The sequence below is a fragment of the Nicotiana sylvestris genome, chromosome 1 (assembly GCF_000393655.2).
Source record: "Nicotiana sylvestris chromosome 1, ASM39365v2, whole genome shotgun sequence".
Lineage (NCBI taxonomy): Eukaryota > Viridiplantae > Streptophyta > Magnoliopsida > Solanales > Solanaceae > Nicotiana > Nicotiana sylvestris.
The window spans coordinates 49173894-49196535 of record NC_091057.1 but is presented as its reverse complement, the minus strand read 5'-3'; the positions used below and the strand labels follow the sequence as shown (position 1 = coordinate 49196535).

At 38.5% G+C, this 22642-nt stretch overlaps 1 protein-coding gene across 1 annotated transcript; it reads right to left on the bottom strand.

Moving 5' to 3' along the window:
- Positions 1-10510: 10510 nt before the first annotated feature.
- On the bottom strand, positions 10511-11446 carry LOC104229130 (uncharacterized). Its single transcript, XM_009781716.1, has one exon. It carries the CDS (start codon positions 11444-11446, stop codon positions 10511-10513), a length of 936 nt encoding a protein of 311 aa, XP_009780018.1.
- Positions 11447-22642: the final 11196 nt, after the last annotated feature.

The window sequence follows — 22642 nt, the reverse complement described above, 5'->3', positions numbered from 1 at the left end:
AAACGACTATTTAACCTTATTATTTTTCATTACGCAAGTCAAACATGGAAGGGGAGCCTTGATGTAACTAGTAAAGTTACTGCCATGTGATCAGGAGCTCACGGGTTCGAGCCGTAAAAACTGTTAGGTATTTGTTCAGATTTTCTTACCATAATTAATTTTCCTATCTAATGAAGGAAAGGACAACATATAATTTACCATAATTGGGTGTTTCCTTTCCTAGAAGGAAAATATAATTCTTCCATCTTTGGCAAGTCCCTTTTCTTGTAGGAAAAGATTTGGAGTTCTATAAATTAAAGATCCGTTTTTCTCATTCAGTAGCATCCACAATGTAGTCATATAGGATTTGAGAGTCGTGTTTAGGGGGAGAACTTTACGTGACAAGTGTTAGTGTATCACTTGTATTTGGCTCTTCGTGAGGTTGTTCTCTCAAGATTTTGTACTCTCTTTTTATATAGTGGATTGCTCATCTCCGCCGTGGACGTAAGTTAGTTGACCGAACCACGTTAAATATTTATGTCTCCTTTGGTATATTTCTTGTTTGTTATCTGATTTATCATCGTTTAAGGTTTGCTTTGCTAGCTTCCACATGACTCTTGAATTTTTCGGTCCTAACAAGTGGTATCGGAGCGAGGTTCCAAACAGGATCATATTGGCGGGTTTAGTTCTAGCCGCAACCTAATTGACGGTAATCTTGATTTTTTGTATGAGAAATTTGACCGGGGTACTACTCATGTTGAGACAAACTTTGTGGTGGAGATTTGGAGATGTGACATGTTGAAGGCTATGTGAAGAAGGTGGATCAAGTTTATTTTGTCAGAAAATTCAGGCCAAGTGGAAGAATTGTTAGGTGTTTGTCTAGATTTTCTTACCATAATTGGCTTTCCTATCTGATAAAGGAAAGGACAACATATTAACTATAATTGGGTTTTTCCTTTGCTAGAAGGAAAATATAATTCTTCCATATTTGGCTAGTCCCTTTTCTTGTAGGAAAAAGTTTGGAGTTCTATAAATTGAAGATCCGTCTTTCTCATTCAGCAACATCCACAGTATAGTGATATGGGGTTTGAGAGTCGTGTTTAGAGGGGAGAACTTTACAGAATAAGTATTAGTGTGTTACTTGTGTTTGCCTCTTCGTGAGGTTGTTCTCTCGATATTTTGTACTCTCTTTTTATATAGTGGATTGCTCATCTCCGCCATGGACGTAGGTCAATTGACCGAACCATGTTAAATATATATGTCTCCTTTGGTATATTTATCGTTTGTTATTTGATTTATCGTCGTTTAAGGTTTGCTTTGCTAGCTTTCGCATGACTCCTGACTTTTTCGGTCATAACAGAAACAACCTCTTACAAAAATGTAGGGTAAGGATGCGCACAACAAACTCTAATGGTACAACCCTTCCCCAGACCCCGCGTATAGTGGGAGCATCGTGTATCGAGCTGCCCTTTTAAGTCAAACATGCTTGGGACATGATTCACCTCGGGAGCTAATCTAATATTTCACTTAAAATTGAAGGAATTTATAAAAGTGTAAATAAATAACTTATAACCAGAATGAAAAATGAAAAAAGAAAAGAATTATACAATGGCAAGTATATTTTTATTTTTATTAAGGTTAAAGTGTTTATGCTACAAATGATAGTTACAATGAAGAAGAAAACTTTAATGATAGTTTTTTTTAGCAAACCGAAAATATATATATTAAAAGTTACGGAACATGCATTACATGCGATTTGTAGTTAGTGTCACATAGGACACTTTGATTACCTAGGCTTGCTAAAGTATTGCAAGCATCATATGATAAGAGTTTTTCAAAAATACATTGTTCTAGTACATCATGTTCTACTAGGATTTTAACATCTTCAGGGGGGGCAACAAAAACTTTCTTCTTCTTCCTTGCATTGGCAGTTCCCATGTGTGCTAGCTGGTGAGCTATCCTATTCCCTTGCCGGAATTCGTGCTGGAGGATTACTTGCTTCTGTTGGTGCATTAACGACCTGCATTTTAGAATAGTGTTAGCATATAGATTATTACCTTGTTGTATTGATAGAATTACCTCCGTGAAATCCGTTTCAATTTGAAGTGGAAACAAACCCTACTCGTGGGCTGTTTTTAATCCTTCTAGTAGAGCTTTGATTTCACCTTGTAGACAACCGTTTGCATGAGCAGATTTGTTGTAGCCAACAATCTAGTCGCCTTTAGTATTTCTGATTACCCCACCTAGGCCACAAATTTGCATGTCTTTGTGGAAGCTAGCATCAATGTTCAATTTAAACCATACTATTGTTTATGCCATCTAACCTTAATATGGAGCTTTGAAGATGGTATCACCTTAGTTTCAGTTAAAAGGCGGAATTCAATAGCTCACTTTATGATAAGGTCAATGTTTATTGGCAAATTGGTATTATTTTGGATGTTGTTATTTCTATTAATCCAAATATACCAAATTGCAAAAGAGAAGAAAAGATTCCAATTTAACAAATTGTTGTTGAAGGGGTAATTAAAATTTTTTAATTGGATTAGCCAATGTTCCCCACCCTCCCTATAAAAAATTTTCCATCCAATGTTTTCCCAAATATGATTGCTTGCATGTAATTTAAGGAAGATATGCGTGATAGATTCATCTATATGATTTCTACATATAGGGCAACGAGGATCTATATTAAGGCCAATTTTTGCGAGATATTGTCTACAAGGAATTCTATTGTGAAGGCATTGCCAGAGAAAAAAATTAATCTTATTTGGGCATGGCAGGATGCAAATCCACTTAAAATCCATATTATTGTTCTCATTAGTGTTGATTAAGGAGTAGCAAGTTTTGGTTGTGAAAATACCTTTTGTATTGAGGGACCAGATAGGGATATCATTATTAGGACGTTGTACAAGGATTTTTGTTTTTGATATGAAATCCTTAATATCATCAGGAAGATTGAGGGATATATTAGCAAGGTGCCACTTCTTGCCATAAAAAATATCTTAGTTTTAGGTGATAGTCATTTTTTGATAAAGGACCTTCTATTGTATTTCTAAGGCTCCCTAGGTTAGGGATCCAATTGGTCTCCCAAATATTCATGTTAGAATGGTGATGAAGCTGCCAATTGATACCCTTGGAACATATTTTCCACCCCTTTTGAATACTTTTCCATATGAAAGAAGTATTCCTAGTGTTTGCATAGGCATTAATGATGAGTTGAGCCCATGGAGTCGTAGGATTTGTAATGGTCCTCCAAGCAAGGTTTGCAAGATTACAAAAGTTTTTGTCTTTAGCTTGAGAGAGAGTTGTCCGGCCTGCTATATTCAGGAACTTTATTTTCCAAGTTGTTAGTTTGGCTCTCATTCTGTCAATGATAAATTGATAGTCTTTTGGTCTAGGGTGTTTATTAAGGATAGGGAAGCCCAGATAAGTATCAAAGGAATCACTCTTTTTAATATTAAGAATACTGGTAATTTCATTAGTAAGATTTGGAGGACAATTTGTGGAGAAGATAATTTTTGACTTGGTGGTGTTAATATTTTGGCCTGAGAGATTACAAAAAAGGTCTAGACCTTTTTTTATTGTATGACTTGATTTTAGATTGGCTCTGGCCATTAAGGTAAGGTCGTCGGCAAAGAAAAGATGAGAGAAATTAGGACTTTTTTTTCCTAATGTAATAGGATCCCAGTTTCTAACGTCAACTTGATGGTTTATATAACGTGACAACATTTCAAGGCAGAGGATGAATATGTAAGGAGATATAGGGTCTCCTTGCCTAATTCCCCGGCTTGGTTGAAAAAAGCTAGTAATAGAGCCATTTACTATAACAGCTATAGAGCTTGTTAAGATGCAATTTAAGAGAATTTTCTTAAATTTTGTAGGGAAATTGAAATAAGTTAGGGTGTGGTGCACAAATGACCATTCTAAACGGTCAAAGGCTTTTTCAAGGTCGATTTTTAGAAGCATATGACCTTGTTTCCCCTTTAACTTTTGGATTTTTGAAATAAGCTCCTGTATGATAATAGCATTATCCGAAGTCCTTCTATTTTTTATAAAGCTATCTTGGTAAGGGCAAAGAAGTTGGTCAAGGAAAGGTTTAAGTCTATTAGCAAGGATCTTTGTGATGATTTTATAAATAGTGTTGAATAGACCATTGGGTCTACAATTTTTTATGTTATTTGCATTGGGAATCTTTGGGATAAGACACAAGTAAGTTTTGTTGAGATCATGGGGGATCTCTTGGGTTTCAAAGATGTCATGGCACAATTTTGTGACAGGGGGGCTTATTATATCCCAGTACTTTTGAAAAAACAACGTGTGTAGACCCTCCGGTCCGGGTGCTTTAAAGGGTTTAAAGGAGAAGATGACCTTTTTAATCTCAATACTAAGAAGGGGGTTATCTAGGCTATTGAGGTTTAAGGCATTTTGGGAGATATTTTTTAAAGGACTAATTCTACTAAAATTTTTGTGGGAGGTGGTAAAGATAGAATTAAAGTAATTGCTAACATGGGAGGTGACTAGATTAGGATCGTTAATCCAATTCCCTGCATCATCTTTGAAGAAATTGATCATATTTCTTCTTTTTCTATTAGTAGCCGAGATATGGAAGAATTTGGTGTTTGCATCTCCCTCGTTGAGCCATAAAACTCTTGACCTTAGCTTCCAGTAATCTTCCTCTATTAGTAGAAGGTCATTGTAGTCCTTTTTAAGGCTAGTTTGTAGGTTTTGGAGGAAAATACTATAAGGTTAATGTTTGGATTTTTCAATGCCTTGAAGCCGGGGTAGTATTTTCCTTTTTTTCCCATAATATCACCAAAAGCTTGGTGTTTCCAAACCTTGACTTTTTCTATAAACAAATTGCTAGCCCTATTGTAATCATTATTAGACCAATTTTCTTGGACTAGAGTTTTGAAAGAAGGGTGTTTACACCAGTAGGTTTCAAGTCGAAAGGGAGGCTTATAAAGAATATTATTTTTTGGGATTAATTCTACTCAAATGGGATTGTGATCCGAGTGGGTTTTAGGCAAATGAATAATGGAACTTTTTGGAAAAAGCTTAATCCAATCCTCATTGCCTAATACTTTATCTAATCGTTCCATAATCAAACCCCTATTCTTGTGCCTAAGGTTTGACCAAGTGTACTTATACCCTTTATACCCTAAATCAATTAAATTACAATTATTAATCTTAGACCAAAGATATTTAGCCCTACTATCTTTTATACTATTACCACCAAATTTCTCGTTTGAGCAGAATACATCATTGAAATCTCCTCCTAATAACCAAGGTCCATTGTAGCTATTACTAATGCTTTCAATGTTATCCCACATCTTATTTCTAAGAAGTATATTTGTACTAGCATAGATAGCACTAAACAACCATTTTTGACGAATAGGGATTACCTCAATTGTAGCATGAATCTCCTGATCCCTTCGAACAAAATTCTGAACGGTGACAATTTCATGATTGTATAGGACCACAATCCCACCTGCCTGGCCTTCAGCTGGTACTTCTATGAACTCCGTAAAACCATAATCGTCTAGAAGCTCCATGTGATTTCCCATCCAGGTTTCTAATAAGGCTACCATGCAGGGTCTATGTGTGTCCACCATTTCCCTGAAGTTCCTTCTAAAGTTATCATTGTTCCCTCCTCTAATATTCCAAATGATAATGTTAGTAGGTCGATTCATGGAAATATTAAGATTTTGGTTGGCTGGATTCCCATTCTCCCTCACTTCCCCTAGAACTTGGTTCCTCCTTAATGATGGAACTAGAATCATGGCTCGATTGCCTACAGTTGGATCCTGTGGATGTCTTATGTCCATCGAGCATTTGTATAATGCTAGAGGGAAGCTGAGAATATGCATCTTCTTTTGCCTCTCCGAAAAGAGAAACACTTTTACTCCGTCGAGACTTGAGATTTCTGGGACTCTTTCTAAGAGTAGGTTTAGGGGTTCCTCCTCCTCTTCCATTTCTGCATCTACTAGTTCTGGCACAGGCACTTGATTGTGGGGTGGGGAGTGAGGTTGTTGTGGTATCTTAGGCTCCTAGATTGGTTGAGGTTGTTCCCATGGAAGAAAAATAGGGTTTAGTTGAGACAGATTCTTTGGCATGAAGAATGGCATGTCCATTAAAGCATTTTGAGGATAAATTGGATTGAAATGTGGAGGAAGGTTCCACTGGTTCCTCATTGCATGAACCAGCTGGGGGTTCACTGATGGTGCTAAGGGTTGAAGGATGTTGTTGAGCCATGCTCATGCCTTTTGTCACTAACTGGGCTAGATACTGAGTGTCGTGGAGGATGGTAATCGAGTCCTGGCCATTTATCTGGACATTGAACGTGCATGCATGGCCCATCAGACCCATCTCCATCCATGACACAGGTTTATAGTTTTGAGCTTGATGTGGTTGAACATAAACTATTTGAGGGTTTACTGGTTGAGGTTGGAGAGGTGGGAGGTTTTCCATGGTGATTCTGGTTTGTCGAAGAATTTGGAGAAGTCTTTATCTCCTCCTTAGGGATGATGGTAATGTTGGCATTATGATCAGTGTTTAGGTTACTTAATAACTCTAAATCAGGTGAGGAGGAGCTATTAGGTATAAGGGATGGATTGGTTGATAGGGTAATGATTGGGGATATCTTTTGCATGTCGTTTGAGTCCCCAAGGGTGGAGTTTATAGGCTGAGTTCCCAAATCCTTTGCGTGTACTGGGTTTTTAGCCATTCGGCTTGGATGTTCTTCTGTCATTGCCATTTGGCTAACATGCTTAGGCCTTTGTGGATAAGCAGATCTTGATGAAAGATCTTGCTTGAGATTGTGGTTAATGGACGGATTGCTACTAATTTTTTCACTAGGAAGGGTAGTATTATTAGTAGTACTGTGATTTTTAATAGGGGTAGTAGGATCATTATGGACGTTATTTTGCATGGCCACCTTAACTAATTGACTTGTTGGATTTGTAATAGAAGACACGATTGTGTCCAACATGTCAATATCATTGGTAGTTTGTGACATTTGTTCACTTGCATGTGATTTATTAATAATAATAATTTTTTGATTATTAATTTCTTTAATGGTTTTGTTCAAAACCAGGGGCTCTTCATATAGGATAGAAAAGTTATTTTTTGCTGTCAATTTATTTTGATCACCAATCAAAGAAGTCGAAGATTGAAGATTGTTAGTGTGTGGTGATGGGGTAGTATTTCTGTGATCTTTTGATTTATATTGTAAGAGTTGAGTTTCTAAATACTTACAGGTGTTGGCATTGAATAACTTGACAGAGATACCTAGGCCATTAGCTTGTTTAATCGGATTTGCAATAGGTTGTTTTTGAGGACCTTTTGCACCTTGATGTCTGTCACATGGGTGATTTGTGCCACTCGAACTCAGCCCGAGGTTCACCTCCGTGCGGCAGTCAAGCCCAGCCTTGACTTCAGCCTTTCCAACACTTAGTTTTATTTTTAGGGACGTTTGAACTTGAAATGAAAATAGGCAGCAAAATCTGTAAATAAAGGCACACGATATACAGGAATTTCTTCTCAACTTGTATTAATGAGTGAATACAAGAACAAAAAAGCCAACCCTATGGCCAAGACAAAGAATTCCCTAATTCCCTGCCCCAAAATAGTTTTCCCACCCTTAGGAAAATACTTAGACGATTTTTGGCTAACAATTCCTTAGACTAAGTTTCTGCCCCGTTTTGGACAGCCTAGGCAAATATTTAAAGGCTACAAATCAGTTGACAAAGCCCCAACTGATGGGCAACAAGTTAAGACAAAGTACAAAAACATGGTCACACTTTTAGGCCATGATCAGCATGTCTTAGAAGAGGTTGCAACTGCCAACTGCTTCCCATGTGCTTGGCACATGTTTTTCCAACTGCTGCTTGTGCACAGTTTGGTCCGATTTCGCCCAGCTGCTTTGTGCCAAGGCTGGCATTGCGCCCAACCATGTCTTTGACACTGCTCCGCGCCAATGTCATTGCCACAGCTTGCCATCCACTGACTTAGCCGCACACGTTCATTGTCAAAGCTGCCAGCCCTTGTCAAGTCGCTCCCGACTTGATCAAATCTGTCCGTATCATTTACCTTTGCTTGTCCCGCCTTGCCTTGCCTTGCCTTGCCATGTCTTTGCCCCTGCTTAACATGGCTTTGCCTTGCCATTGTTTTGCCAACCCGCACATCTAAGTAAAATGCGCCTTGCTTCCGTTCAAGGTGCGTTCGTCGAACCCTGCATTGTCCGTCATGCCGAGCAGCCCTTCATGATGTTGCCCCATTTTTCAGGTTTTGTGCCAAGGAAATCATGAAAATCCTTGCCACAACCTACATCTGCCGAGGACCTTTGTCAGGGGGTTAACAAACCACCCCCACCAGAAGAATTCGTCGTCCTCGACGAAGCAGCTTCCGCATTTTTCAGCACCACCATAGGTCCCAAATATGCTGTTGCTTGCACATGTTCTTCCTCGTTTTGTTCATCTTCACTCTTTTCTTCTTCAAACAACGCTGAAAGCTTTTCAATTCTCGGACAATCCCTCGCCATGTGTGGTCCTTTGCAAATAAAACAGCCATCAAACTTGCTGTTTTGTCCCTTGTTTGTCGAAGGTCCAGCACATTGCTTTCCCTTCTCATTGCCATTGCCCTCAATAGCATTTCCCTTGTCATTTCCGTTTTCCCTCCACTTTTTTCCCTTGTCCTTGTTCCCGTTTTTGGACTTTAAAGTAGTAGAGAAATCAGAACCATCTTGTCCCAACCGGAAATCACCCAACGCATCCGCAGCAGCAATGGCACTAGGAAGATCTTTCACATTTTGCCTTCGGAGTTCCATTTGCGCCCACGACTGCAACCCGTAAAGGAAATTATGCAGCTTGTCCTCCTCAGACATGTTGCTAATATCCAGCATCAAAGAACTAAAATCCTTGACGTAATCCCTGACCGTTCCAGTTTGTTTCAACTTCTTCAAATGATCTCTAGCAATCCAGCCCACATTGCTAGGAAAGAATTGATCCTTCAACTCTTTCTTCAGCCCTTCCCAAGAGTCAATCTTCGGCCTACCAGCACTTACATCATCTGCCACGCGCGTACGCCACCATAGCTTCGCGTCATCCACCAAGTACATAGTCGTAATGGGGACTTTGTCTTCATCTTGCACTTTGGCAGCATGGAAGTACTGTTCCATATCCCACAGGAAGTTTTCAAGTTTCTTGGCACTCCTTGCGCCATTGAACTCTTTAGGCTCCGGAATTCTGACCTTGGTACGATCTGCCCCACGATGTGCTTCATCATTGCCAACAGCACGACGCAGCAACCCATTTTCCGTTTTCAGATCTGTGCACTCCTGGCTCAGTCTGTTCATCTCGGCCTCAAGATAGGCGAGACGAGTTAAGATAGTCAGAAATTGATCCCCATCAATAGTTCCGACAAGTGCCTCTAATGCAGCAACCTTTTCCCTTAGTTCTGCGTTGCCACCAGCCATTCTTCACAAAATTCAACCAATGAACGTTGTGTCTTCGCCCCGATCCAGCCACGCTCTGATACCAGTTGTCATAGGGGTGATTTGTGCCACTCGAACTCAGCCCGAGGTTCACCTCCGTGCGGCAGTCAAGCCCAGCCTTGACTTCAGCCTTTCCAACACTTAGTTTTATTTTTAGGGACGTTTGAACTTGAAATGAAAATAGGCAGCAAAATCTGTAAATAAAGGCACACGATATACAGGAATTTTTTCCCAACTTGTATTAATGAGTGAATACAAGAACACAAAAGCCAACCCTATGGCCAAGACAAAGAATTCCCTAATTCCCTGCCCCAAAATAGTTTTCCCACCCTTAGGAAAATACTTAGACGATTTTTGGCTAACAATGCCTTAGACTAAGTTTCTGCCCCGTTTTGGACAGCCTAGGCAAATATTTAAAGGCTACAAATCAGTTGACAAAGCCCCAACTGATGGTCAACAAGTTAAGACAAAGTACAAAAACGTGGGCACACTTTTAGGCCATGATCAGCATGTCTTAGAAGAGGTTGCAACTGCCAACTGCTTCCCATGTGCTTGGCACATGTTTTTCCAACTGCTGCTTGTGCACAGTTTGGTCCGATTTCGCCCAGCTGCTTTGTGCCAAGGCTGGCATTGCTCCCAACCATGTCTTTGACACTGCTCTGCGCCAATGTCATTGCCACAGCTTGCCATCCACTGACTTAGCCGCACACGTTCATTGTCAAAGCTGCCAGCCCTTGTCAAGTCGCCTCCAACTTGATCAAATCTGTCTGTATCATTTGCCTTTGCTTGTCCCGCCTTGCCTTGCCTTGCCTTGCCATGTCTTTGCCCCTGCTTAACATGGCTTTGCCTTGCCATTGTTTTGCCAACCCGCACATCTAAGTAAAATGCGCCTTGCTTCCGTTCAAGGTGCGTTCGTCGAACCCTGCATTGTCCGTCATGCCGAGCAGCCCTTCATGATGTTGCCCCATTTTTCAGGTTGTGTGCCAAGGCCATCATGAAAATCCTTACCACAACCCACATCTGCCGAGGACCTTTGTCAGGGGGTTAACAATGTCCTCCTTTGGAAAAAGAAATTGTTGTCCATTGTTCTTTTTTCCTATCATTTGTAATTGTTGATAATTCCTTGCTTGTATCTTCATTATTTCTATCTCTATTTTTCTGAATAATAAAGGAGCATTTTTGTGCTATGTACCCCAATTGTCCACAGTTTTCACAAAGAAAATTTTCACCTTCGTAGTGTATTGCTTGTTTGTGGTGGTCAACATAGATGAACGGTTGAACTGGAGCTTTCAATGGTAATTTCACACATAATCTTTCATAATGACCTCTCAGACTTGTTGATGTGCAAACATCAATTTTTAGGAGCCGGCCAATTGCATTAACAATTTTTTCCAGAATTTTGCCATCGTAAAATTCTGTAGGTAATTGAGGAAGTCTAATCCATACTGCAGAGTTTGTGACTTTCTCTTGAGTGGAAACAAAGTTTGGTTTCCATCTAGTAATAGAGAGGAAATGTCCGTTAATGAACCAAGGGCCTTGATGCATTACCTTGTCCATATTTTCCTTTTTCTTGAATTTGATTATGTAGTAATCTACTCCAAGGTCAATCAACTGGAAATCTTCAGTTGGTTTCCATAGTTCTTGAATTTTTCTCTTTAGATAGTGGTGTAACATACGCTTGCCCACTAGCTTTACTATGATGGAATTTTTCCATGGCTCATAGATTCGTACCTTCTCCTCATCAGAGAGTGTTATGAATTTGATACCCTTTGAGGTCGTTAAGATTGATTGATCAACTACTTGATCTTCTGAGTCCATCATTAGGAGGTCTATATCTTGATGATTTTCAATATTGGTGAAGAGTAAAGGGTTCGAAGTGGTAAGCATATCTTTGAAGCTAGATTTGATCATGCTTTGATCAATATCTGGGGGTTTAGGAGGTATTGTGTGTTGTTGTTGTTCATAGGGTTGGGGATCCATTTCCGAGAGAGGAATTAGATAGCTTTTTTATATGACGGTTTCTATTGCTCTCTTAATGATAGTTAGTAATGACCAGTTATGGCCTTTGGGACGTGGTTAGTCATGAAAGAAAAAGCGTCAATCTACTGCTATTAAGTGTTTTTATATTATTAAATAAGATCCTTTGCAAGACACGCGATAATTAATTATAATTAAGTACTAATAATTTTTTAGTTAAATAAAATCACATGCGTCATTTGTTTATTAGTCAGTTGTAAACACCCATGCACGTAAGCTTTTACCGAAAAATACCGTGTTTTGTATCAAATCTTATAATTTTATAATAGAATTAAATATATCAAATTAAATTTTGATACAAGTTGAAGATTATAATAGTAAAAATGCATAACTATACCTGTGACGACCCAAAGGGTCATCACTTGCTTTCAGTTGATTTCTGTGTCTCCGAGACCTTGAAAACCTCATAAGAGCCGCCTCAATTTGCGTGCGCAGTCCGAGCGCATAGCCGGAAAGCTTAAATATGAAACTCTGTGAAAAAAAATGCTAAGTTTTGATGTTGAAATGAATAAATTTGACTTTGGTCAATATTTTGGGTAAACGGACCCGGATCCATGATTCGACAGTCCCGGAGGGTCTGTAGGAAAATATGGGACTTAGGCGTATGCCCGAAATCGAATTCCGAGGTCCCAAGCCCGAGAAATGAATTTTTAAGTGAAATTATTTTCAAAAATTGTTTAAGGAAATTTGAAATGAAAACTGATTAGAAAGCAATGGTATGTATTTTGGTTCCGGCGCCCGGTACAGGTCTTATATATGACTTCAGTCATTCTTGTGAAATTTGGTTAAAAACGGACGTCGTTTGACGTGATCCGGACCTTAATTGAGATATTTGATGTTTAAAAGAGTTTTGAGATATTTTATTGATCTCGAGGTTTAATTCGATGCTCGTGATGTTATTTTGGTAATTTGATTACACGAATATGTCCGTAGAATGTTTTTGAGGTTGTGTGTATACTTGGGTTGGAGTTTCGAGGGCTCGGGTGAGTTTCGAGTGGGTTTCGGAATGCCTTAGGCTTAGAAAGTCAGATGTTGCAGGTTCAGGAAGTTGCAGTCTCTGAACCCTTTAGTGCAGTACGCGAGAAATCGCGTGCGACCGCGAAGGGGCCAGCGCGGCCGCGGTCGCCTTTATGCAGTCCGCAGTGGAGGCTGTGCGGCCGCAGTCGCCTTTATGCGGTTCGAAAAGGGTGCTGAACTGCAGGTCTTCATGGAGGGGCCAGCGCGACCGTGGTCGCCTTTGTACGGTCCGCAGTGGAGGCTCTGCGGCCGCGGTATATTTGATGCGGTCCGCACTGGGGTCTAAAAGGGGTATAAATAAACGGGAATTTCAGTTATTTTTCACTTTTCAAAACTCCAAAAATATAATAGGCGATTTTTCAAACAACCTTTCTTCTCCAAAACGTTGGTAAGTGATTTCTAACTTATTTTCTTCACTCCTTAACATCTTTTAACATGATTTCAACTTCAAATCAAAGATTTTCATGGGGAAAATTGGGTGTTTTGGGTAGAACCTAGGTTTTTCTAAAATTGAGGATTTGGACCTCAATTTGAGGTCCGATTTCAAAACGGGGTAAAACCTTGGGAAAATTCATTTTCATGCATTGGGGTTGATTCATTTAGCACTTATTGATGTAATTAAGTAACTTGTGACTAGATTCGAGTGGATTGGTGGTGGAATCAAGGGGTAAAGCTATAGTTGAGACTTGAGTGGTGATCAAGGCATCAAGGTAAGTGTTTGGTCTAATCCTAGCTTGAGGGATTAGGAGTTGAGTCATATTTGCTACTTGCTTCTTGTTGAGTACGACGTATAGGCATGGTGACGAGTATCTATACGTTGGTGTCAAGCATGACCGTGAGTCTTAAATTGAAAGTTGTTGTGTTCTTAAATGACACTTGGGTGCGTTACTTAATGATCTTCTATGATTGAGCATTTTCAATAATTGAACTGAGTACAAGCTAAGTTGAGATTGGTTATAGCTAATTCTCCCTTGCTGGAATGACTATTTCAATATTGTTGTTCCCTTGCCGGGAAAATTATTACATTGTTGTGTTCCCTTGCCGGGAAGTTATTATATTTATTATTTTCCCTTGCTGGGATTTCTTGAAATTGTAAGATATTATGAAATGGGAGCGGGTGGTATGTCTACCACAAGATATTATGAAATGGGAGCGGGTGGTACGCCTACCACAAGATATTATGAAATGGGAGCGGGTGATACGCCTACCGTAAGATATGAGAAATGGAATCGGGTTGCACGCCTGCAACAAGATGGAAACTGAAAGTGAAAGTTGTCTTTACTTTTCTTTATCTGTGTTAGAAGTTATATTGTCAGCTTCCTTATTTATTCCTTGCTATTTTGCTTTATCAGCTATCCCCCAGGCATGTTTCTCTTCCCCAGCTTTAATTGCTTATTACCTGTTTACTTTTCCGCCATATATTATATAACTGCACAGGTTTGTCTGGAGTCTGGTCCTAGCCTCGTCACTACTTCGCCAGGGTTAGGCCAGGCACTTACCAGCACATGGGGTCGGTTGTGCTGATACTACACTATGCATTGTGTGCAGATCCTGGAGTAGCTTTCGGACAGTAGTTAGAGGGCTTCCTTCAGTCCATCCGGAGACCCAAGGTAGACCTGCAAACGTCCGCGGGCCCTGGCGTCTCTCTCTATCTTTATTTCCTGTTTCCTTTATCTCTTGCTCAGGAACAGTACTATGTATTTTCTTCAGACTTTGTATGTAGTGACTCTTAGATAGTCTGTGGTACTGTGACACCATATATTGGGGGTGTTAAAGCTTAAAAGTAGTAATAGACGTAGCTCTAAGCTTTATAAATGTTGACTTCCGCCTATTTTCTAACTTCCATTTTATTTATATTGTCGCTCTATGTTTGTTTTAAAAAGAAGTAATATGAAAAAGGTAGTAGATAGTTAAGAGTTGGCTTGCCTAGCTTACATTAGTAGGTGCCATCACGACTCCCGAAGGTGGAAACTTCGGGTCGTGACAATGCCTGAACTATTTTTGAATTTTCAATTGTACACCTGCATTTTTTTAGGTCCTTTTGTCGTTTGGACTCTTTTTCAGATGAACCTATTACCACCGTAAGTATGACGTTATAGAAAATTTTAATTTTACTTTTTTTGAGTGTGTGAAAACATGAAAAGATACTTTGCCTTGGTGAAAAATATTTCCCATTACCGAAAAACCTTTGTTGCTATGACCATTGATACAAACCACCATTCAGCTTGTTTGGATGTATTATCACTTTTAATTTATACTTACATTCGGTAGCTGAAAAAATGAATGAAATTTATATAATTTTTGTATATAACATACATAATGTATATATATACAAAAAATGTACAAAAATTTATATTTTTCGGCTATTATTTTGAGAGCGGCTATATAGTGTCATTTTTCCTTGTTAATTATTGTATTGTATAGTATTGTTACTTTAAGCACAATATTTGTTTAGGTTGTTACTTAAATTTTATAGTATGTATCGTTAAAATTGTTGTTATGCAACGATGAAAAGTGCCATTTTATGGAACGACCGATTTGGTCGCGTCGTTACCTTATTTTTTCCTCTCATCTTGCCCTTCCTTATTTATTAAATAATCTCATTTTATCATTTACCCTACCTTTTTTTTTATAATACTTCTATTTCGTATGTTACTTTTTTTTATTTATAAGGCTTAATACATAATTTACCACCCAACCTTTGGTCCAAATCCCCCTTACACACTTTCTATGGACGATAATAACCTTACACAAGAAACCTTTCTAAAGTGTATCTAGTACCCACCTCCTTTGACCAGATCCTGTTAATAAGATATCCGTGTATGTCACGCGTTTGAATTTACATAATTTTAACCCATTACCTTATAATAACTAACCCGACCCTACCCGACCCTAACTGACCCTACCCGACCCACAAGGTAAAAATGTTAAAACCAAACTTACCCAAGTTAGTACTCAAAATCCGATACATCTAGAAGGAGCTACTGTAAAGGCGATTCCGGCGACCATCTCAAGCTACGCTTTCATCGTGGATTTCCGATGAATTTATGCAGTTAATAGGTTAGTAATTTTCTTCTCCTTGCATTACCCATTTATTTTAGTAGTGGGTGGGGTTGAACCTAGGGTTTTTTGAAATTTTTACTATTTTGCTTAGGGTTATCGGACTTTTTAAAAAGAGAATCTTTTGTCATTGTCTATATGACTGTGAAGTTGTCGTCTTGTTGCCTTTACAGATAGTTTTTTTATAAAAAAGATTTGTCTTGTGTTTGCAAACCGTGTGTAAAGTTAGAGTTTAACTGATTATTGTAATAGCATTGCTTTGAACAATGTGATATGCTCTTGTCTTTGTCTCCACTTTTATATTTCATTTGTAGTTCTTTATTTTCAATTGTTGCATGTGGAAAGTTCATTTATTTGTCCCTTGTTTGTTTGCAGATAATGTCTTTTAAAATCATTACCCTCAGGTGGTACCATGATGGGGTATTAGTTTCTGATAACTTTGCTCGTTATGTGGGTGATAGTCAAACAATAACTTTAGATGTAGATGTGGATTTACTGTCTCTTATTGAACTGATGAACTACACTAGGATCCATGACTTTCAAAATGTGGCTGAGTTGTATATTTGTCCAATGGATATGACAGATAAATTGGTAAATATTCTCACAGATAAGGATATTTTAGACATTTGTAATGAATTGGAATATGGGGATACCTTAGATATTTATGTGACTCATGCTGCCCCTTTATGTGTTGTTGACATAAATGAGGCTAGTAAAAGAGTTGGTGGGTCTAATAGTGGAGCTTTTAAGAGCACAACTGTCTTAGAAGAAGAGGAAGATAGTGAATCTGAATCTGAATCTAAATTTGTCCCTGCTCATGAACCTACCCCTTCCCCTTCCCCTTCTCCTGAACCTGCTCCTGCCCCTGCACCTTCAAGAGAACAAGAGAGTGGAGTAGATAGTGAATCAGACTTTGATAATAGTGAAGGTGAGGATGACAATGAGAATGATTCATACTTTTGACAATAGTGATAGTGATGAGAGTGATGGAGTAGATTTACATGTTCCTGTTGATAAGGATTATGGATTTGATGTTCATGAATAATTTTTAGAGTGTAGGGATGAACTGAGGAAGTATAGGAGGAAAAAAAGTGCAAGGCCAAAAGATAGAGGTGATATTAACATAGGTGATGCAGGAGTTGATATTGGTTTTGATGAATTAAGAACTGGTAACAAGTAAGATAGGTAGGTACACAGGCTTAGTAGGGATAGATGAGCCTTACTTTGGGTCTTCAGATGCTGAAAGTTTTCCTTTAGATGCTGAAGATAAATTTGATGAAGAACATAAGGAGAAAATGGCTGCCAAGAGGAGGAAGAAAGCCTTGATATTTGATCCAACTGTCAAGAAAATAACCTGGGAGTTGGGGCTGATTTTTGAGAGTGTTGAACAATTTAGGTTTGCTGTTAGTAAGTATGCAATTCAGAAAGGAGTTCAAATTGAAAAGTATATTAATGAACCTGGTAGGGTGAGGGTAAGATGCATGCATCCAAAATGTCCATGGATCTTGGCTGCAAGCAAAGATGGCAGATCCAACAATTTTAAGGTAAAAAGGTATTGCCCTGTCCACAAGTGTTACAAAACAAATAAAAACAAGCTTTGCAACTCCAGATACCTAGCAAAACATTACAGGGATAAGATTGTGTGTCAACCAAATATGAAAGTTTGAGAGATAAAGAAACTCATTAAGGATGAACTGGACATGTATGTTGGTAGGTCTACTGTACATAGAGCTAGAGAAAAAATTCTAAAGGAGATAATAGGTGATGTGCATGCTAAGTTCAAGAGACTCTATGATTATAGAGATATTCTATTACAGACAAATCCAGGTATAACTTGTGTTGTGAAGGTAGAAGATCAAGGTGAAGGCAAGCTTGTCTTCAATTCATTTTATGTTTGCTTCTATGCTATGAAAAAAGGATGGTCTGAAGGTTGCAAGAGGATAATTGGCCTTGATGGTTGTTTTCTAAAAGGTATTTGTAAGGGTCAACTTTTTGTAGCAGTATCAAAGGATGGAAATAATCAAATGTTTCCTATAGCTTAGGCCACTGTAGAGGCTGAGAACAGTTTCACTTGGACATGGTTTCTGAAGTGTGTGACTCATGACTTAGAGCTTCAAGATGGAAGTGATCTTACTATCATGTCTGATATGCAAAAGGTGAATATATTCTTCTGTTTCTTTTTTCTGTCAATATTTATTTTTTCTAATTTCTGTTTCTGTTGGCAACTAATTCAATTCTTTTTATGTTTAAGGGATTGCTTAAAGCTGTATCAGAAGTGTTGCCTGAAAGTGAACATAGGTGGTGTGCCAAATATATATTAGCAAACTGGTCCAAAGATTGGAGAGGATTAAAGAGGAGAAACAACTTCTGGAGGTGTGCTAGAGCATCATGTGTGGCAGAACTGAATTTTCACCTGGACAGTTTGAATATGCTTGGGAATGGGATATGTGAGAGCCTCTTGAGGTATAACAAGAAAACCGGGTGTAGAGCATACTTCAACTGTGACAGGAAATGTGATATAATTGACAACAATATGTGCGAGACATTTAATGCTTGGATACTTGCTGCTCGGTACAAGACAATTATCACAATGTTGGAGGAAATTAGAGTGAAGATGATGGAGAGAATAGGAAAGTTGAGGGAGTTTGCAGATACATGGATATGTGATATATCCCCAATTGCTGTGAAGGTGTATCAGGATAACATGGCCCAATCTATGAGGTGTACAATCAAGTGGAATGGTGAATATGGCTATGAGGTTGAGGATACCTCATTAAGAGTGGTGCTAAAGCATTGTGTGATTATGCAAGCTCAAACTTGTACATGCAGGTCATGGATGCTGAAGGGTATCCCTTGTTCTCATGCCATTGCTACTATGCATTTCAAGAACCTTGACCCAATTAACTACATATCTCACTGGTACCACAAATCCACCTATCTGAAGGCATATTCAACATTCATCCAGCCTGTGTCAAACATGCAGATGTGACCAACATCTACCAATCCACAAATTGAACCCCTACCAATTAAAAAGATACCTGGCAGACCAAAGAAGAAGAGAAGAAACTGAACATCCTACTTCTGGAAAGCTTTCAAGAAGGGGTATGGAGATGACATGTTCAAACTGTGGTGGATATGGACACAACAAGAGGAGCTGCCCTAAGAAAGCAAGGCCTACAGATTCTACTCCAGCAAATGCTTCATATATCCAAAGATGTGGAGGAAGAGGAAGATGAAGAGGCAGAGAAAGAGGAACAGAAACTCCAACTACTTCTGCCCCTGCTGCTGCGGGTAGAGGAAGAGGAACTGCTGCTAGTAGAGGAAGAGGAACTGGTAGTGGTAGGGAAAGTTCTGGGTTTGGACTACTTCAATCAAGCAGTGGGTTCACAAGTTTTTCTGTAAGTAGTTCAAAGTTAATTTTATATCTTGTTTGCTTTAACAACTTTACTGAATATTTTCTGTTTTTGGTAGTCTGGTGGAGGTAAGCCAAGAGTGGTCTCTCATGGTGGTGAAAAGAGGTCCTCGGCAGATATTCTGGAGTGTGCATACAAGCCAAGAAGTGGTGTAAAATGGAATGGTAGACCAGCCATTACTAGAAGACAACTTGAAAGAACTGTTGCAACTCGTTCCAGAACTGCCTCATCTCAATCCAATTTAAGTCAAGCAAGTTCATCATCCCAGAACAACCACTGAATTCTGTTATTGTCAGTGTTAATTTATTTTGGAACTGCTGTAATTTTCCTTTGGAACTATAATTTATTTTGGAACTGCTATTAGGTTAATTCGGAACTGCTATTTAGGTTTGCTGTTAGTGTTGTTATTTTGTTAAGGCAGCCTGCTGTTATTTTGATATGCTGTAAAACTGGGCAGCGTATATTTTTGTTAAGGTAGGTTGCTACTATTAGGTGACTGTAATGAACACCTTTACTCTACGATGAAATATATTTTTAGTATTGTTTGATAATTTCTGGGCAGATGTGTCTTTAGTGTTGTATGAATGCTGTTATTTTGGTATGTTGTTAAGCATTTGTGCTGTCATTTTTGTATGCTGTTATTTCTGAAATTTTTTAGCATTTGAGCTGTATATCAGCCACTATTTGACTGTGTTTCAGTGTTTTATCAGTCACAATTTGAGGTGTGTTTTAACTGCACTATCAGCCACACAGCAACAAAGTCAAACGAAACAACATTAACAATTTCCAAAAAAAAAAATCATTCAACTCACACAGCAACAAACTCAAACAAAACAACATTAACAATTGCCAAAAGATTTTATTCATTTCTAACAAAGGGATACAAAATCTACCAAAATACTTCATTCATTTTCTTACATTATATAACAATCTTTAGAACTACCTAACACAATCAACTTCAACACAATTGCAATTAAAATCAGCACACACAATCTCCTCCAATTTCTTTGGTTTCTATTTTCCTTCAACAATGCATCAAATGCCCTCTTCTTCTTCAGCAGCCCCAAAATCACCATTTTCAAGTGCTCTGGAGTTGGGGGTCAAACCACATAAAGAAATTACATGCCGATCGTCTGTCCCTCTGAAAAATTGAAGAGAGAAAATTATTACGGAATATAAAATCAATTAGAAAAGTACAATTGATATTTACCTCATAAAATGGACATCCGTAAAATCGACGACCCGGATTATCAACACTCCATGACTGTATCACCACAGCTTCTTCACCACAATAGCAAAATTTTGTCAGATTATGCATTTTCCCAAACCTTAAAATTGAGCCCTAGAAATTTAACCCTTATGTCAAAAAAGATAAGAAAGAAATAGAAGAAGATTGTAATATTGGCTTCGAGCTTCAAGAAGAGGAATAAATTTTGGCTTCAAGAAGATAAATTTTCTTCAATTTAGAGCTTTCAAGGAGGAAGAAGAAGATGAAAATTGGGTTAGTATAGATAGAAATTGGTTAAGGCCCTTTTAATCTTTTAAAAAGGGTCGTTGGAATGTATTTTTGACCGTTTATTAAAGACAGAAATTGTCTTGAAATAGTGTCCACGCGCTTGGTCCAGTTTGTATTACACACGCTTAGACCTGGTCAAAGGAGGTGTGTACTAGGCACACTTTAGAAAGGTTGCGTGTGTAAGGTTATTATGGTTCACAGAAAGCGTGTAAGCGGGATTTGGGCCATAGTTCGGGTGGCAACTTATGTAATTTCCCTATTTATAATAATACAAGTTTATTATTCATATTATTGAAACGTGACATCATAAAACGACGACAAATAATATAATCTATCTAATTATTATATATATCAAAATGATACAGTACGATACAATATAATACTATACAATATATTATGAAACAATACATTACAATTATCCAAACAAGTTGTTAACCTACTTCCAGGACATCATAATCCAAAGTACATTTGCAATTACAAATCTAGGACAAGTATGAGAGTATTTATACTTTTTCTCTTCGAAATATATACGTGTACCTTATATTGGCTATCTTCATCTTTTCAGTAAGGTGTTATTAACTTTCAAATTTGCTTCTCTTTCAATTTTTACCCAAATCTTCATTTTTCTTGTTTTCTTTTCCTTATGTTTTCGAGTTCTCTTTGAACTTCACAATTTCACCTTGTTATTGGTCCATCAACCCATATATAACTATATTTTTCAATTTATCTTAGCCTAGACTTGACCTGGAGATCCACTAGAGTAAAACGAGGAATTGAGACTAACTAGTGAACCAAGATTTTTTTTCTAAGAAACGAAGCATTTATTTATTTATGAAAAGTTTAATACAGTACATTCGGGGGAAACTGTGCGAAGATGCTCAGTTCCTCCTACATCAAAACCTAACAACGAGAAAATAAAGTTGGGTAGGTTGTCAAAAGCTAAAACATCTTGAAAGGATGTAGCAGCCATTGTTTTGCCATAGCATCCGCCACGCCATTACCCGCCCGAAATATGTGGTAGAGCTGTTGAATATTCTGATTACGTAGCATCGACCTGCATGAAATAAGCAAGTGTAAGTATTTTGAGTTCTCTGTTTGTAAAAGGTTTAATAATACTTGTGAATCAGATTCCACAATCAATGGATGGAAATTGCGCAAAAAGGCTATTTTCAGTCCATGAAAAAGTGCTAGTAGTTCTGTTTGGAGCGCATCTGTGTGTGGAAGATGTTTTGTGTAGCCACATAGCCATTGACCGTGTGTATCTCTAAATACAACCCCAAGGCCTCCAATATGTGTTAACGGGTCTGCAACTCCGTCGATGTTGAGTTTGATGTGTCCCGACGGCAGCTTATGCCAGCATACTGTGAGTTGCATGCGTTTTTGAGTGATTGTAGGCGGCTTGGTGAGGAAACAGATTTGTGTAGCATGTGATATGATGCTATGAAGGCAAACATTGGTAGTGGTAGGTTGATCAAAAGTATTCCTATTGCAATCCATCCAAATGTGCCAAAGAATGACAGGGGTAAGTATTTTGAGGGGAATAGAGGTAGAACGTTTAGAAAGATTGGCGCGTTGGACTGGCAAATATTTCTCAACCAATTAATATGGTCTGTTGTTGGCGGTTGTATGTTGAAATAAGTCCAAACGTTGCTTCCTGGTCGACACTGGATAAAAAGGTGGGTCAGATTCCTTTATTATCGAAACATCACCCTCTCCGCCAGTTGTAGTATTTGATTACTACAACTGCAAATACTACAACTGGCGGAGAGGGTGATGTTTCGATAATAAAGGAGTGACGCAGTTAGCAAACGGTTGAGAACAAGTAGCCATAAGAAGTGTTTAGTTTTATTAATGGAAGTCATCTTCCAAATCCATTTATGACGGAAGGGGTGGCAATAGTTATCAGAATGGTGAGTAATTAGCTTGTAGGTGGAGGATGTGGAGAACATGCCATTCTGCAAACTCCGGTGATCAGAATAAATCTCACAAGGCACACCGTACAAATATTGACGCCAGATTTTCAAGGCGTGAACAATAGCAGCTAACTCGAGATCATGGACAGGATAATTCTTCTCATGTACCTTCAACTATCTGGACGTGTAGGCAATCATCCTAGTGTCCCGCATCAATACC